We start from the raw sequence: 18,069 nt of genomic DNA on the forward strand, positions 1-18,069 counted from the left end.
TTTTAGCATTTTTAAAAACATAACTCTATTGGAAAGTGCACTTCGGTAGAGCACATATGATTTTTTTATTTGGGGGGTGGGCTCCTTTGCAGGTTTGTAAGTGGCAGTCGTGATGGGACAGCACGTATTTGGCAATTTAAACGAAGAGAATGGAAGAGTATTTTGCTGGATATGGCTACTCGTCCAGCAGGGTAAGAGAAATTTGAAATATTACGTAGATATAGCTAGAACATTTAAAGTTGTAAAGCTATATATTACAGGTTGGTGTGACTCAGCCTGTAAGTGTATGTATCATAAACCATGTTAAAATGTTTACTTTTCTGTAACAACTAGAGGTGCTTTTGGAGATGAAGATGTTGATTTTTATAAAATGAATTTTTGCCCTGTTTGAGAAGACCTGCTGCATTAATGATTCCTTTCAGTTCAGTTTTGTTAAGAGGAGGATGATAGTACTGTAAGAATAGCTGCAAGTTTTACTAGTTTTTTCAGAAAGCAGAACATATTATAATGTTCCGTCTGATACAGGGATGATGTGCTATATTCACTGGTTGTCTCCAGCCAAGAGAAATTATACTACACGTTGTAACTGTTATTTTGGTTTTAATATTTTATCCTGTTTGTATTTGTGTGTAGTAGTCTCAGAAGGGAGAGCAAAGTAGTTAGCAGGGCATGACAGCAACAGTAAAAGATGGCGAGTGAGCAGCATGGCTCAGAGTTCCTGGATCCAGAAAGAGTTAAAGCCAGTAATATTTACTCAAGGTCATCTATTACTAAGGACTTAGGAGTGCTGGAATCCTGATTTTGCTGACTTCGTGCAGTGATTTTTGCCATCGTTCTTTGTTGGTTCAAACTATTCTTAATTACCATGTTAAACAGTAGTTAGTTATCCATGTTAATAAATGTAACCTATAAGAAAATACATTTAGGTTTTTGTCATATTCGTATTTTAATAAATAATATCAGTGTAAACAAATACTGCCTCCATCACTTTCAGCCAAAACCTTCAAGGGATAGAAGATAAAATCACAAAAATGAAAGTAACTATGGTAGCATGGGATCGGCATGACAATACAGTTATAACTGCAGTTAATAACATGACTCTGAAAGTTTGGAATTCTTACACCGGTCAACTAATTCATGTCCTGATGGTGAGGAAAAAAGACTAATTTTTATTTGGTATAAACTGAAGCTGATTGTAGAATAGAATATTTTCATTAAGAAATAAAGTCTTTTGTATTATCTGAGATCTCTTGTTGGCTGGGTAACAGGTCTTTGTGGGAGAATGGAAATAATCTTAAAATGCACTTAAACAGGTTTGCCTTAGAAATATACATCTTGCTATTTTTTTAGTATGTAGGGCTGGATCAGTAAATAATATTCTCAGGTTTCACCAAATGATAGCAAATCCCTGGACAGTGATACTAGCTCAGCTTTGTTATTATACATCGATAAATTTGAAGATTTTTACCACTTTAATAATTCTTAAAACTCATATTTTAGAAATGTTGTCCTGTTGGTGTTTGAGTTTTCTTTTTATCTTTTAATATTTGTAATGCTTTGCCACTTAAAAAATATTTCAGGGTCATGAAGATGAGGTATTTGTTCTTGAGCCACACCCGTTCGATCCAAGAGTTCTCTTTTCTGCTGGTCATGATGGAAACGTGATAGTGTGGGATCTGGCAAGAGGCGTCAAAATTCGATCTTATTTCAATATGGTAATTATCAGTCTCTTCATATTATGGCTGTTAAAGACCTGGGGAGTTCTTGACACAGGTCCCCTGCATATCACAAAGGAAATCCATTGAAGAAACGGTTCAGACATTGTTTCCACTTTAAGTTTTAAAAAAGAGTTATTATTTATTCCATACTTCTATTGAGATACTAAATTTAAAAGAAAATTGATATGTCTATTTCAATACCTGTATATTGTGATAACTAGTTTAGTTTTTAAAATACTTTTAATAGTGAAACTTTTATGAGAAACTCACAAGTATGAAAAGACAATATAGAGAAGAAAAATGTTTGGAAAACCATGTGAAGAAATTATAAGTAAATATATTGTGTTATTGTATTTCATCAGCAGTCCTCCAGTGCAACAGAATTTGATTCAAATATATCCATTTTAAAATTAAAGCCAAAACAACAGATACTCTTGCCTTTTATCAAGTTATGGTACGTTAGATATTTATTTGGGTTAAGCCCTTTTCCCTCCACATTTTGTTTCTTGTATAGATATTTAGCATATTTTGCTGAGTATTTGAATTGCAATGGTTTAATATCACACACAACTCATGCAGTTTCCACTCCTCTAACTAGTGTATGAAGGCAAAAGCGCTCCGCTCCTCAAATGCTGCTGTTGTGTATCTAGGCATACTTTTTTTGTGTACTTCCTGTATATCAGGGCTGCCTTTCAACAAAGAAAACAAAAAGGAAGGCATGTGTTTCTACTATTTCAGCATTTTTAAATTAGAAATTAATTATAAAAACCTCTAGTAATAAATCATAAATCAATACAATTAATAGTGTGTGGCCAGAATTATTTTGCAAAAAAAACTATTTGACAAAAAACAGTCATTTGTAAAATGTAATGGCTTGTGAAATTTTTCATAAAAGTGACACTACTTGATTGATAATCATAATAAAGTGACTTCTATGTAGTAAGCAAGCAGAATATAAAAGGAATTTTTATTAGTGAAGAAATTAACTTTAGCTGTTGTTGTGGATATGCCTTAGTGTACATAAGGTAAGATACAATTGGTCAAATTCTTATTTTTCTAAAAAGACAGTGTTAATTATTTGGGGTACAAGTGTTAGTGATAGATGGATTTCCTTAGTGATTATTTGTATAGAGAAGAATTTTTAAAAAACGAATCTTTAAATATGCTCGTAAAGAATTTTTTCTTTTCTCCTCCTCTGTCCTTGTGTTTCTGATTTGCTTCTTTTTGGAACATCTCTGCTGAATAAGAAAATAAGTCATATCTCAGTTTGCCTTTATAGCTTCAAAAGAACACAAATTGTGGGCTATACATGTTAGTTTCATATTTTCAAAGGTCATTGATGTATTAGTAGAGTGTTTGGAGGGAAAGTGTTCTCTCATACTTGAATATTGCTTTCACCTTTAAGTTATAAAGGTGAATTTTTCCTCATCAGGTAAGTTGATCACACTAATATTCCACATATCAGTAGATATAAAAATTGCAGCACCTTGAGATTGAAGTGACTTGCTCTTAGACCAGTAAAAATTAGTGATATAACCAGGAGTAGAAGTCAGCCATATTATGTTGTATGCTCTTTGAAATTAGGTAAGGAATTAGTTACATTACTGCCTCAAAAAGTATTATTTGCTTAATAAGAGTTTTAGATAAAGCTATTTTCCTGTTCTTTCTATGAATAATAGAGAGAAAAGCCTCTAAAGGGTGGAAGAAACCAATTTTTGTAATAGTAGAACTGGATGGGTATCTATTGAATCTTCAAACTGAGAAAAACAAAACATAGACTAAAAAGGATTAAAAATATATCTTGCATTTAAAAAGCTGGAACATAAGCTACCCCTCATCACATTAAAATACAGATACTCACTTTAATTTTTTGCATGCTTTTTAATAGCTTCCAAAATTCTTCTACTTCGAAAATACTTAATACCTCATTTGGGTCTCATGAAAACCTTGTAATATAATTAGGGTAGATTTTATTGTTACTGGTTTTATGAATGCAGAAACTGTACAGAGATGAAGTGATTTGCCCTGGTTTACGTAAATCACAGAGCTATCATACGGGCATTTGGGGTTTAAACCCATGATTTTTGTCCCCTGCTAATGTGTTCTTAATGCTATCTCTAGTTGTGGTTGGTCATTACATAGCTAATTCCCCAGCTGTGTCCAGTTAGTGATATGTCCGGGGGAAAATGTTTTCATAGTGATAGTAACTTTGAGTAGATCTTTTGAGATCTTATTATGTAGCTTGATGATTTTTCTGTCTCTTAATTTACAAGTTGCCTAAGTACCCTACTTTTTGCTCTTCACTCCTTTGTTCACTTCATTTTTTTTTTTTTTAATCTATAGACAGATAGAAGATAAAGCATCCAGCATTGCTATTAAGAAAATAAAAACCATTTGAGGGAGAAGTAGAAGCTTGTGTTCACTGTCTGCTATCATGAATGTTGAGTTTTGGCTATAGTTATAACTATTTGGTTGTGTGTAGCTAATCAGTAAGTTTTTGGGTTACTAAAATAACATAGAAGTTGATCAAGTACAAATTCAATCCATGATATTAGATTGTACTAGTAATCATAAGTTCAATTTAATAAATACCTTTTGATCACCATGTAGAGGGATTCGTTATAATATCTTGGATGATTTAAAGATGAATAATTCTAGTGGAATATACCCCATTTCTAGACTAGAAATTGTAAAAGTTTACACAAAGTATTGAGATTAAGTAATATTTCATTTGAGTTTTTAGATTGAAGCTTAGAAGTATTGAATAAATTCACTATTACACCTGTGGCCAGAAAATAAGGAATGTAAACTGTACCTTTAAAAGAGCAAAAATTCTATATACAAATTCTTAAAAATGCAGGTTTTTATCAAGTGTATTTTGAGAGTACTGCTTTAATATTTGTCTTTTTATGATAATTGAATTTTCTACTTGAAATTTATAATGCTTTGCGAAAAGTAATGAAACCATATAACAAATAATTATTTTATGTTAATCAGCATTTTACTGCACTTTTCTTACCTATTACAGAAGTTAAAATCTTTAAACATTTTTAGAATAAAAAATATATCTTCAGTGGTTTCAAAGGTTGAATGTTTAAAAGTCCATGTTTGACGTATGGTAATTGCATTTTAATACATTTATTAATAAAGTTAATAAATTTAAAAATATTTGAAACATTAACATTTTATTGTAGTATGCACGTGATATTCATCATTCAGATAAATTTTCTAATTCCTTTTTCTTTTTCCTGTATCAAGTACAGTTTTTAAAATATTTTAGCACCACCTAAATCTGTAAACAGATTAAAAGATTAAGATTGAGAGTTGAGATAAAAATATTTAATTTCTTGTATGCTTACATAATCCCCTAATTCATTTCATTTCAAAATCTTATAAATTCTCAACTTGCTGGTGGTGGTGTCTAGAAAAACTGATGGGGTTATTTTCCTCATTTTTATTGCTAGCTTTCCTCTTAATAGAGGATCTGAATGATAAAAGCAGTTGGGGGTGGGTGCTGGGTTTGTTTTTGTTACTTGTAAGAAGTGTATGATGAGATGGTATAACTCAGGGTATCAAATGGGATAGACAATACATGCTCCTTGCACTCCCCTAACCTGTTGTGCACTCTGTTGTTTCATCTTTAACTAAAAATAAAACAATGTAAACTTTTAAAAGCATTTGTTGGAAAAGCATAATATGTAAGGTGGAAGGCTAGAGCCTTTCTTTCCTCTTTTTTAATGAACCAGAGAAAGGAGCTAAAGAGAATATTGTAGAGAACGTTGTGAACATAAGATAACTTTATTCTTTAAAAAACCTAAATTCTAGGCCTTAAGCTATACTTATTTACATTCGTCTACTAACTCTGTCAATTATTCATGTTTCAGCTGAATAGATCCTATATAGCTTGAGTATTCAGGGCAAAAGTTGAGTGTTTGGGGATATTTTATTGAAGACTGATAGTGTATATTAAGAATATTTCAAACTATTGATGTTCTGTCTTTGGATGTGACAGGAGGTATCTTGTTTTGATAAGAGTTGTTCTAAATTCTAGTTAAAAGGCTGTAAACTCCTATTAAATGCTAAGAGGCAGATAAATTATTTCGCAGAATAACTTGAAAATGTGTGCAAACTCTCTGAACTAAAGTTGAGGGTTTTTGTATTATATTCCCCATCCCCCCAAAAGAGGTAGGCAAGTTTAGAAGTTTAATACACCCATAAATGTTCCTAAAATACAAAGTTGTTTTTTATAGCCTTTTTTCCCTTTAAATTTATCACAGTACAGCCAAGTTTTAACTACAAGTTTAATGAAATGAGTATTAACTTAATTTGAAAAGATACGAAAAGTGACTTTGAAATTTCTTAGTACTAGGCCATTTTATGATTAGGTAGAAAATAAAGATGTTTGGAGGGGGATTTGTAGCTTTCCTCGTGTCTCTGGCACTTTTGCTTTATCTTTTCTGCGCTCTTTTCTCTCATTTCTATTGTTCTAGCTGTGTCTGTCTGTCTGTCTCTTTCTCTCCATATCGTTCTATTTCTGTAATGTTATTCAGAGCTCTAGTTTGTTGCCTTTTGTCTGGTTTTGATTTTAATTGAAGAGTACAGTGTCTCTGGCTAGAAAGCAATTTTACTGAATTTGATTTTTGCTTTGCTTTTGTTGTTTCATGGGTAAATTCCAAATAACAGTTTTCATTTATTTAATTAAATTTTCCTTATTTTTTATAATTGTTAACCTTTCTTTTACTTGAGATTTTAAAAAAATGTTCCAGTGTCCACTAATCCAGAACAATATATTTCTCCTTGCAACGTTCCAAACAAGCAGAGGCTGCCAATCCACCACTCAGAATTTTTGCACATGCATACTTCTGACATTAACATGTTCTCAGTGTGACCTCTAGTTTAGTTTTGGACAATTGTAGCTGCATGTATCTAGGAAAGGGAGAAAGAAGCTTGAAATAGGTGTATCTCGTATCGTGTTCTCTTGTGAATCAAGATTTCAAGACCTTTCTTTCTCTTCCTCTCTCTTCCTCCATCTCTCTTTCTCCTTTCTTTTTCTCCTTCCTTCCCTCTTTCGTTCCTTCCCTTTTATCTCATTACCTATCTATCATCATCTAACAGGATGTCATATACCTGCAGTCTGTTTGTTAAAAGGATTTTTCTGATACTTCCATTCTTTGTTTCAGCCTCTCTGCATAAGAAATTACCTTCAATCTTCTGATTGTAAACTTCAGTTATTGTCATTTTCTTTCAGGTTTCTGGGGTTCTTTAGATTCTGTCTCTTTCTCATTCTATATCTTGATATCAAAAACATATCTTAATATTTGTTGCCATGAATGTGAGCTTGTCATACTATATTATATTTGGTGAATTACTTTTTTTATGTAGTAATTTTGACATGTTCCATGAGTTGCTATCACAAGGATATTTTGAGATTTGATAGTTATAAGGGAAAGTATGTAAAATTACGGAATGTAAACATGCAGGTGAAAACATTTTGATTAGCAGATACTTGAGTGATTTTGTACATAAACACAGAATATGGGAAGAGTAGGACGTGGTCCTTCTTTTGTTTTTGTTTTTAATCCAGCTTGCAGTTAAGTTGGGGAGATAAAATATACCTGAAAAGATAAGTATGGCTAAATAGTTTGAAGTGGTAGTGTGGCATATGAGAAAAGATAATTGGTATACCTAAAAATGTAAGGATAACTTCAGGGTGGATGGTCAGAGGAGGAAGAATTGGAATTATGCCTTGAAAGATAAATAACAGTTGTGTCAGAAGATAATTTTATAAGTAAGAGGAATATTATATAAATAGCCAAATAAGAAATGTTAAGACATGTTCATAGAGTAATTTGGAAAGTTTTTCTGGGATAGACTTTGAAAAATGGGTGATAAAATGAAAAGCATAAATTGAAGTGGCTTGTTGGTGCCCTCAAATTACTTGTAAACATAGAGAATAGCTAACCTAGTGGGGGTTTTGGTGAATTACTTTATATTCTAGAAACTTAAGAGAAAAATATTTTGGTTGCCAGTGGTAGTGTTTCAGGTATGAAATTGGATAGGTGGGGGAGATCTGCTTTCATCAGTGAAGTCATGATGAAACATTGTAGCGACAGGTAGTAAATTTGTGAAAGAAAAACATACATAGGACTTGGTGTTCTGTGCTGATAGAAGGATTAGAGCTAGAGAGTGACAGAAAATTTAATAAATGTTAAGAGTATTGAGCCTAGGTGATCTTGAAAACAGTGATACTCTTAATGGAAATATGGGAGATGTGAAAGAAAACGGATTTTTTAAATATGTTTATCGTGATGTAGTGTTGGACTTTTTGTGGAAATGGACAGCCAGCACTTGGAAATAGACTACTTGGAGAGGCTAGTTGTAGAGAGAAAGAAGTGTAGTCTTCCATGTAGAAAGATGTCATGGAGATAGAGAGGACAGTGTAGAGGGCTTAAAACTAAACATTTAGAAATACAGTTGACCCTTGAACAACATTGGCTTGAGTTGTGCAGGTCCACTTACATGCGGATTTTTTCAATAGTAAATACTGTAGTACTACCCAGTCCGCGGTTGGTTGAATCCACGGGATGCAGACCGTCGATACAGAGGAACTGCGTATATATGGAGGGCTGGCTATATAGTTATATGTGGATTTTTGACTGTGCAAAGGGTTGGCGCTCCTAACCTCCTTCATCATTTAAGGGTCAACCTTAGTCATGTTTAGCAGAATGGAGAAGAGATTACAATCTCCAGAAAGTGTGTTGGGAAGACACCATGCTATGTCAGAGAGGCCAAAGGAGGAGAATCAGTTTCAAGGAGGACTTGATTAATAGTATTACTTCCCTCAGAGAAATCAGAATATGGGTAAACGAAATGGTGTTAAATTTGAAGATGAGTTATTTATTTTAGTAATACATTTTTCTTTTGATGAACATTAGAGTTGATTCTTCAGAATCACTTTAATATATCTACTGGTTTTATTAAGTCAGTTACAACAGTTTCCTTTTTTATATAAACTTATTTATCTTGGCACCATTTATTTTAAATAGCTATCTTCAATTCATATGTAATAATGTTACCATTAATTAAAGAATTTTCAATGTTAAAGTAAACATTTATTTAGGAATAATCTTTTAAAGTAACTTGATGACACCTGGACTGTTGGAGTGTGGATAGCTTCCCTTAAGATATATTCTTGGTTTACACCGTTACTATAGTAGTAATTAGAAGGTGACCTAAGCATATTTTAATCATAGGTATGACAATGTCTATCTCCAGCATCTAGGGTACATTCTTAATTAAGTTTATTTTCCCCCAGGTTGATAGCTTTAAAGGTTCTTTATACATAAGACTTTCTAAGGGTAATTCTTAGCATAAATTTAGTTTCTCAGCTCTTTTATTCTTGGAATATGAATCTATCCCATAAAATTATTAGGATATTTTGAAAGGTTCCTCATTTGAAATTGTGGAGTATTTTCTAGGTGAGATACTTACTCCCTTCTAATCAATGGTATATTTTAAAAAATGAATGAGACCCCAAAATTGACTGTGGTCATAGACTTGGAATAATTCCATAAAAGGATGATTCTGCCTAAGAAAGCCAGTTTTTTAAGCATCCTGATTTGTGTTGAGTTCCTTTAGGAGTACATGCTTCTCATATTCATCTCTGTGTGTTCCTCACCATTGATGTAATTTAGACCCTATAATTTTAGTCTGTATTCTGGTGCTTTCAGCATACCTCATTTTCAGATTGTCCAGTTCTTCCAAAAAAGGCTTCCTGAATATTAGGTGTTAGGATTTTAGAAGTGGGTAGGACTCTAGTGATCATTTAAATGACCTTTATCATTTCGCAGAGATATTAAGTGATTTACCCATTACTAGAGGAGAGGTCTCTTCAGTCTTAGGCAACAGTCTTCTGTCTCCTTTAATTATTCATCTTTCTAATTCACAAGAATTATATTAGAAGTTGTGGATTGTATTCTGCCTTGAAAAGGGTACTAGTATTCTTCATTAAATATGACAATTCTGTCATCATCAAAACTCTTTAATTCATAAGTTTTTGCATTGATTTTTTTCCAAGTTCAGTGTAAACTTCTAAACTAACAAGATTGTGCTGCTCATTTCTTGGAAATATTTCTAGAATTCTTTAGTCAGTATGAGAATTTTCCTACAAAGGAGTCATTATTTTAACTTGTCTGGTCTTTTCATCTCTTACTTTAAAAAACAAAACAAAATAACCGTATCATAGTTGCTGAATGTATTTTTCTGTTTTCTTTTAACTCCTATTCTTCTTGAAATTTTTACACTTATTAGTGAATATTACCTCATGGATTTTCTCAGCTTTCCTTACTTTGGTTTAGCAAGTATGACTTTTATTATGTGGTCTTTGTTTTCATATGTCCCAAATAATGTTTAGCAAGCATACTTGATACTATTAGGGGAATAGTTCATCTAAAATTCACTGATTTTGAAAATTTGTTATTATTCATTTCTTTCTGTTTTTAAACTTACTAGAGCATGCTATAAGTACTAGCATAAGTTATGTACAATGTTAAATTTTATGTTGACTTTTTCTGTTGAGCATTTAATTTTATGATAGGTTCATATACCTTTTTATCTAAATGTATTTTTTAATTGAAGTGTAGTTGATATATAATATATACGTTCATATAACTTTAATATGAATAGAAAGGATATTTTCTTCCTTTTAGTTTTTGAATGTAAATCTCATTGCTTTTTAGTTACACATGCATACTCAAATAGTGCCTTCATTACTAAATTTTTTCTTTAAGAATTCTTAGTCATAAATATTCTGACCCTGGTTTAGGAAGATGAAATCCCTTTCAGAGAGAAGTATTTAACTATTTTTAATGGTTGGCTTAGTTAATTATAGCATAAATCATAAAAATAGCTAGGGTATATTTAGCTGTATAGGAAAGTAAAATATTTTCCTACTTTGATCAACTGGAAAGGCTAGACGGCATTTTGTAGTTAGGGCTGTTTATTATCTGAGGAGCTTTTTCTGAAGATAAATCTGGCATTTTACATAGTAAGGTTATGGGCACCTTTTCTAATTGGTTTGTAAGTAAAGCAGATCCATTGTCTTCTTTAATAGTTAATCCAAATAATGTACTTTTGAAATACACTTTCATATTCTCCATATAAAAGTCACTCTGGAGTTATACAGATGGCTTATACCAAGAGAATTTGTACCATCCTGCCATACTCACAGTGGCATGTGTTATTGTATAGCAACACAGTGATCTTCAATAGGATTGCTATTTTTTCTTTGCTTTTTTAGAGCTTTAGAAGTTCTGCCTCTCCCAAGTATTCTCTCAGAGATCTTCTACTAACAGTAAATGTGGCAACATTGGTAGGTAGCATGGGTATAGGGTTGATTAATCCTCACCACCACTCCCCCCTCCGTCACCTCCCCAAAAGAAGAATGTAGAGCAAGATGGTCTAAACATTATATAAAGGATACCATGCTTATGAACATCCATCAGACATACTTTGGCACTGCTGAGTCAGACTCTCAGATCTCTTCCTCTGTTCTACTGTATACTTAGAATTGTAAACTTAGAATAGTATTACAGTTCTGGGAGCATTTATTATATTAGATTTATAAAGTAGTTGGGGTTTTTTTTGGTTTTTTTCTCTGTCTTTTGTGAAATTTTGAGTGAATTGAGGTAAATAAAACATCTAACAACACATGGCCAAGACACTTTTAATTCTTTGGTCTTAAGTTTTTTATGTAAAATTCTATATAGAGCTAAACTTTGTTCGTGTGATTAGGTATTATAACAGTTCATGTAACTTTTTATTTCCCTAGACAACACTGAAAAATAGAGATGTGAATCCTGACATTTCGCTTATATTCTTTCGTTTTTGGAAAATACAAAGCTATATAGCTACTAATGCCCTTAGGTTAATCTAGAGAAGTAGTTCTTTCTTGTTTTTGAACAGTTTTAAAGTAGACTTGGAATCAGTTCCCTTTCTCTGTTATCTTATCCTCCAACTTTCTTCACAACCAAGAAATGATCCTGTTTCACTTACTCATTTTCTTGCTTTTATGTTATGTCTTTTAGTGTATTAGACGTTAGATTACTTCACCAGTTTTCTTTCATGTGATTAAATTTTAAGGAAATTTATTCTTATTTCTTTTCCATTATTATCACCGTTCAAAACAGCATTAATAAACACCTGTGTGCTCATTCCTTCTTTTCAACAAGCCAAAGGAAAAATTAGTTTTCTTTTTGAGGTAATCCCATTTGTGGTACTATATAAACTTCTTAGGCAGAGCCCTTTCTTTTAGAACAACATTTTCTCTTTTGACCAAAATGCAAACCTTCCTTGAAAAATCAACTATTCTTCAAAGTTTTAATTTCACTTCTGTACTTGGTGAACTGTACATTCATCCCTGTGCCATATTTTTAACACTAAAGAAAGAAAATTACCACTTCTCTCTTTTCCAAGCATTTACTGGGATATTGGGATATTACTAATAAAACCAATTTGTTCTAGATCAGTGGATACCGGAACAGAGAGGAGGTATTTCTTACCTGATAATGTGTGTGTGTTCCGATTCTGCTAATCCAGAAATCCAGTCACATTTGTTGAAAATCATCCTTAGTTGTTATTTGTTAGGGAGTCAACTCCCTATTTTAGTTGTTTTCTGAAATTCAGTCCCTAGTTGTGCCTTAGATAGGGTAGAATTTTTACCTCTTTCAGAACACTGCTAAAGAAGTTTTCAACTGGAACATAGTCTGAAGAAGCACTGAGAGCAAAAAAATTCAGAGTGGTGATTGGCCACCTCTGTTTGATTGACAGGTTGCAGGGAGAAACCCATTCGTTCTGGATTAATGGAACTGGAAAACAGAAAACAATTATCAGGTAAAAAAAACCTTTTCTTTAACCTTTGAAATTCACCATTTAAAAAATGAGTCAGACCATCAAGGGAATTTATTACCAAGAAGAAAAATTTAGTGTCTTGTGAGCAGTGATCTCTGGCTGTTACTTCAAGAGTTACCAAAAAATTGCTACAGTTACTCCACATTGTCAGCCTTTGCTGAAAGGGCTTGATTAAATGCAGATGAGATGGACTGTAAGGTGCAATTTCATTTTAAATCCGGGTTACAGACATGAAGCAGAACTATGGGTGGGGGAGAATGGTGGTGTTTTATTTCCTGACTTGTGTCTGGTCTATGGATAAAGATAATACGTTGTTTTTCAAGGCTTTTAATCTGGCACTTTTCATGAATATTCACAAATTTTGTTACTATACTGTGTTTGTTATATCTTCACTTCATTAGGATATATACTTACATATCTTTTATCATAGAATTTTAGTAACAATAGTGACCAGCCAGTTCTTTATATTTTAATGGCAGTTTTCTGATTGTTGGTTAAATACATTTCAGATTGAAGGCCAAGGACATGGTGCAGTATTTGACTGCAAATGCTCTCCTGATGGGCAGCATTTTGCATGCACAGACTCTCATGGACATCTTTTAATTTTTGGCTTTGGCTCCAGTAGCAAATATGACAAGGTAGAGTACGATGACTGTATATCTACTCCTTATAGTTGTTTGTTTGTTTGTTTTTAAATCCATAGATGTTTAGGGGTTGTATTTTGGGGAGGGAAGTGATAATTTTATATTTCAGAAGAAATAACCTTTTACTTAGCCTGCTAGAAAGGTCTAGATTGCAGTTCTTAGGTTGGGGTATATAAGATGGGTATTGGAGATGGAGATGTCCATAGAGGGATTTGTTGAAATTCTGTAAAATGTTTTACTTATATGGAGAATATGCATTTGTCTGCGGTACAATTCTGTGGCTTTTATGTGGTTCTCAAAAAAGTGTATGGCCTGGGCTTCCCTGGTGGCGCAGTGGTTGAGAGTCCACCTGCCGGTTCAGGGGACACAGGTTCGTGCCCCGGTCCGGGAAGATCCCACATGCCGTGGAGCGGCTTGGCCCATGAGCCATGGCCGCTGAGCCTGCGCGTCTGGAACCTGTGCTCTGCAACGGGAGAGGCCACAGCAGTGAGAGGCCCGTGTACTGCAGCAAAAGAAAAAAAAAAAAAGTAAAAAATGTATGGCCGGGGCTTCCACTGGTGGCGCAGTGGTTGGGAGTCCACCTGCCGATGCAGGGGACGCGGGTTCGTGCCCTGGTCCGGGAGGGTTCTGCGTGCCGCGGAGCGGCTGGGCCTGTGAGCCGTGGCAGCTGAGCCTGTGCGTCCGGAGCCTGTGCTCCGCGACCGGAGTGCCCGCAGCGGTGAGAGGCCCGCGTACCGCAAAAAAAAAAAAAAAATGTATGGCCTACTGTGATGGTAGTTAATATTTTTAAATATTAAAGGCCCTATCTGAGATTAGTGACTAAAATATTTTAATTGTTTATCTGTGGTAGAGTTGTTTAAAAGGTTATCATAGTAAAAACTGAAGCGTTCAGGTTTAAGAAATTCCAAATTAAATGATAAAATTTAAATTTACAGATGTGTCAGGTATGAGTTCATGTTAATAATTTTTATATTCAGAAATTTTAGAGAAAATGCTTATTCTCCTAGAAAATCATGTCGTTAATTTTTTATATTATTGTTATATAAACCATGCTTACTGTATACTTACGGATTTTCTTAAATCGTATGAGTGGTTTCATTAAAGAGTTTAATTCAGAGAATAAATTGATTTCTTGTTGCAAAGTGCTAAAACAAATAATTACCATATTTAGTAATTTTAAAGATAAGATAAAGCATGATAGCCCTGGGAAAGTAAAAGTACTGCTGAAAGATTTATGCCTAGATTTAATTTTACCATTTAATTTGAAATTATGTAACTTATTTTTAATGTTTTTTTTTTATGAATACAGTCTCTTCCTATTCCAGGGAAACTTTAAAGCAGCTACTTTTTTTTTTTTTTTTTTTTTAACATCTTTACTGGAGTATAATTGCTTTACAATGGTGTGTTAGTTTCTGCTTTATAACAAAGTGAATCAGTTATACATATACATATATCCCCATATCTCTTCCCTCTTGCATCTCCCTCCCTCCCACCCGCCCTATCCCACCCCTCTATGTGATCTCCCTGTGCTATGCGGCTGCTTCCCACTAGCTATTTTACATTTGGTAGTGAATGTATGTTCATGCCACTCTCTCACTTTGTCCCAGTTTACCTTTCCCCCACCCCGTATCCTCAAGTCAAAGCAGCTACTTTTCTAATCGTAAAATTTAATGTAGAGGGCTTCCCTGGTGGCGCAGTGGTTGGGAGTCCGCCTGCCGATGCAGGGGACATGGGTTCGTGCCCCGGTCCGGGAAGATCCCACGTGCCACATAGCGGCTGGGCCCGAGAGCCACGGCCGCTGGGCCTGCGTGTCCAGAGCCTGTGCTCCGCAGTGGAGGGGGCCACAACAGTGAGAGGCCCGCGTACCGCAAAAGAAAAAAAAAAAAAATTTAATGTAGAACATACAAAGATTTATTTACAGTTAATTCAAGAAAATAATATTCTTTTATATTATTAATACCATGATTTATATTAAAATGTTTGCCTTCCATTAGAAATCTATAATGATAAATTTTTCTTTGTCCATTCTTTTGTGGGCCTTTCTTTTTATAGATAGCAGATCAAATGTTCTTTCACAGTGATTATCGGCCCCTTATCCGTGATGCCAACAATTTTGTATTAGATGAACAGACACAGCAAGCACCTCATCTGATGCCGCCGCCTTTTTTGGTTGATGTCGATGGTAACCCTCATCCATCAAGATATCAGAGATTAGTTCCTGGTCGTGAAAATTGCAGGGAGGAGCAACTCATCCCTCAGATGGGGGTAACTTCCTCAGGTAAATGCTCATTTTAATTCCATGCTAAATTTTCCTTTTCCTATTGAAATCTTATAAAATTGATAATTGGGTAGAACTTTGTTTTTAATTGTTTTGAACAGATGAGAAGTAAAATGATTTTTATAATTCTCTAAAGTTCTTTGAATAATGCTTAAGTATTGCAAGACAGTTAAGAAGCATTGGAGGTTTAAAGCAATAATTTTGGTCTATATCTATTTATAACCTTCTGAGGACTAATAGGGTAAGTCTATATTTGGTATGAGATGAGTCAGTTCATTTATTTATTCATTCAGTAACATACATTGTGAATCTCCTCTGTCACTGACACTTGCTAAGCTGTGGCATTCAGCAGTGAACTAAACAAATGCAATCCTTGCTCTCGTGGATGAGTTAGATTAGTAAACAGTTATAAACAAATACATAGTTAAAAATTATGAATAATTATTAAAGCAAATAATAGTATGATGTGAGAGAGAGAATAAGACTAGATAGCCTAGGGGACGTCCCTGGTGGTCCAGTGGCTAAGACTCTGCTTTCCCAATGCAGGGGGCCTGGATTCAATCCCTGGTCAGGGAACTAGATCCCACATGCCACAACTAAGAGTTCGCATGTGGCAACCGAAAGCTCCTGCATGTGACAAACGAAGATCCCATCCTGCATGCCTCAACTAAGACTTGGCACAGCCAAATAAATAAATAAATATTAAAAATAAATAAAAGACTAGATAGCCTGTTCATGTTAACGATTGTTTTAAGAAGTGATCAACTTTTAAAAGTTTAAGAAAAGTTAAGATAGGAATGAAAAGTGTTGCTGTTTTGGAGGGTGAAGTAATGGAGGGTGAAAGTTGAATTAGTTGAAGAATCGAATGGGAGTTGAAATGGAGACAAGGTCTACAGGCTTCTTCCCTGCTTTTGGCAAGAAGAACAGCACTAATTTATTAAGTGAAAATAAATGGAAGGACTGTAAAGAAAGTTAAACCAGTTTTGCAATTATGAATCTTTGTTATATTTTAGACTAGAAAAATGTTTATGAAAACAGTTTAGGTTCTCAACTAGCATAAATGGACAAAACTTCTAAGTAGATATGAAGGACATTATGGGGTGTAATATATAATGAGTTAACTTTTAAATAATGAATTTAGAATCTGTAAGCAGCACAGAAAAATCAATCATCTCTTATTTTCTTAAAGGATTGGGCATGTGAAATTATAATAAAGAATCTAGAGTATGTGAAACTAAAATGTTTCAGTACGTGGACACAGCATGAACTCAATCCAAGAAAAGGCAGGATTTGAGAAATCTAGGCAGGCATTCAGATTAGAGAATTCACAATTGTTAGAGAAGTCTTGGTCATAGGACTGAAATTAAGATAAATGTCTTCATTCCCTTAGTGGGGAACTGGCAAGAATCAGATCTTTCCCAGGTCTAGTCAGGTACCTAGGCTGGGATTTCAGGCACAGGGAAATAAGAAAAGGACTCATTTATTAAAATATCAGTGCTATTTAATTATCGTGATTATTCTTCCCTTCATTTAACAGTTTTTAAAGGGCTTTCATAAATAACACTCATTTAATCCTTTTATCTGTGGTGTCCCAATTCTAAAAATTGAGAAAATGAAAATTTAACAACATTATGTCTTGTTCAAGTTAAAGTACATGGAATCGTAGGGACTCACATCCAGCTCTGACTCCCAGTCCATTGTTCTTTCTTCCATGCCAAGCTGCCCGTAGAGTAACAAGTGGACTTGATCTTGAAAATGAAATAGACACCAGTTATAGTATCGGGCTACAAGAGAACCCAGAGCAATAATTATGGCTTCAGAGTGAGTCACAGAATTTTTAAGTGTTCTAGTAGTTCACAGAATTCAGGGTAAATATCATTTCCTTCGTTATTTTAGACTTGCCAGGTACAAAAATAGAACAAAAGAAAAATACTTTTTGAAAAAATTTTAGCATCATTTCTAATTATGTTTCTATTTGCAAATCTAGATCTGTAGTAAAATTTATTTGGGGAAGTAGAGTTAGGTAAACATACATGTTGGATATTGTAATAAGTTGGTTTGAGTGCAGTTTTGTTATATCTACACTGAACAATACACTAAATGTTTTCTCAGTTGTAAACTTGAGCTGTGTCAGATTCAAACATGAGATGTTTTCTCACCAGTATACCAGGAAAGAGGCGTCCATAGGCATTTTAATTTTTACCTCTGTTCACTTTTACCACTTTGTAGCTTTGTGACCTTGGTCAAGTTATTTTATCTCATTGAATTTTAGTTTTCTCTTATAAAATGAAATAACCTTATGTGCTTATTAATACATGTAATTTCCTCTTTTCTTATACCTTCATACTACTACTACTTCGTTTCAGAATATACTTTGTATCTTACTAACCCACTCTAAAAGTCTGATCGCATCAAGTCCTTGCTTACATTCCCACACACCCAATATTAATTGCTGTTTTCTCTCCTCTTGTGGCAATGCCTTTCATATATCTCATAACATTTTCTTATTTGTTCAGCAGGA

At 33.9% G+C, this 18,069-nt stretch overlaps 1 protein-coding gene across 3 annotated transcripts in view; it reads left to right on the top strand.

Annotated features, from left to right (window-relative positions):
* Positions 1-18,069, top strand: part of PHIP (pleckstrin homology domain interacting protein) — a 128,018-nt gene that overhangs the window by 55,510 nt on the left and 54,439 nt on the right. For all 3 annotated transcript variants that reach the window (XM_032650798.1, XM_032650799.1, XM_032650800.1), the window contains exons 13-17: positions 93-191; positions 995-1,148; positions 1,581-1,715; positions 13,136-13,264; positions 15,323-15,548. In XM_032650798.1, coding sequence (XP_032506689.1) covers positions 93-191; positions 995-1,148; positions 1,581-1,715; positions 13,136-13,264; positions 15,323-15,548 — 743 coding nt within the window. The remainder of the gene's footprint in view (positions 1-92; positions 192-994; positions 1,149-1,580; positions 1,716-13,135; positions 13,265-15,322; positions 15,549-18,069) is intronic.

The sequence above is a fragment of the Phocoena sinus genome, chromosome 12 (genome assembly GCF_008692025.1).
Source record: "Phocoena sinus isolate mPhoSin1 chromosome 12, mPhoSin1.pri, whole genome shotgun sequence".
Taxonomy (NCBI): Eukaryota; Metazoa; Chordata; class Mammalia; order Artiodactyla; family Phocoenidae; genus Phocoena; species Phocoena sinus.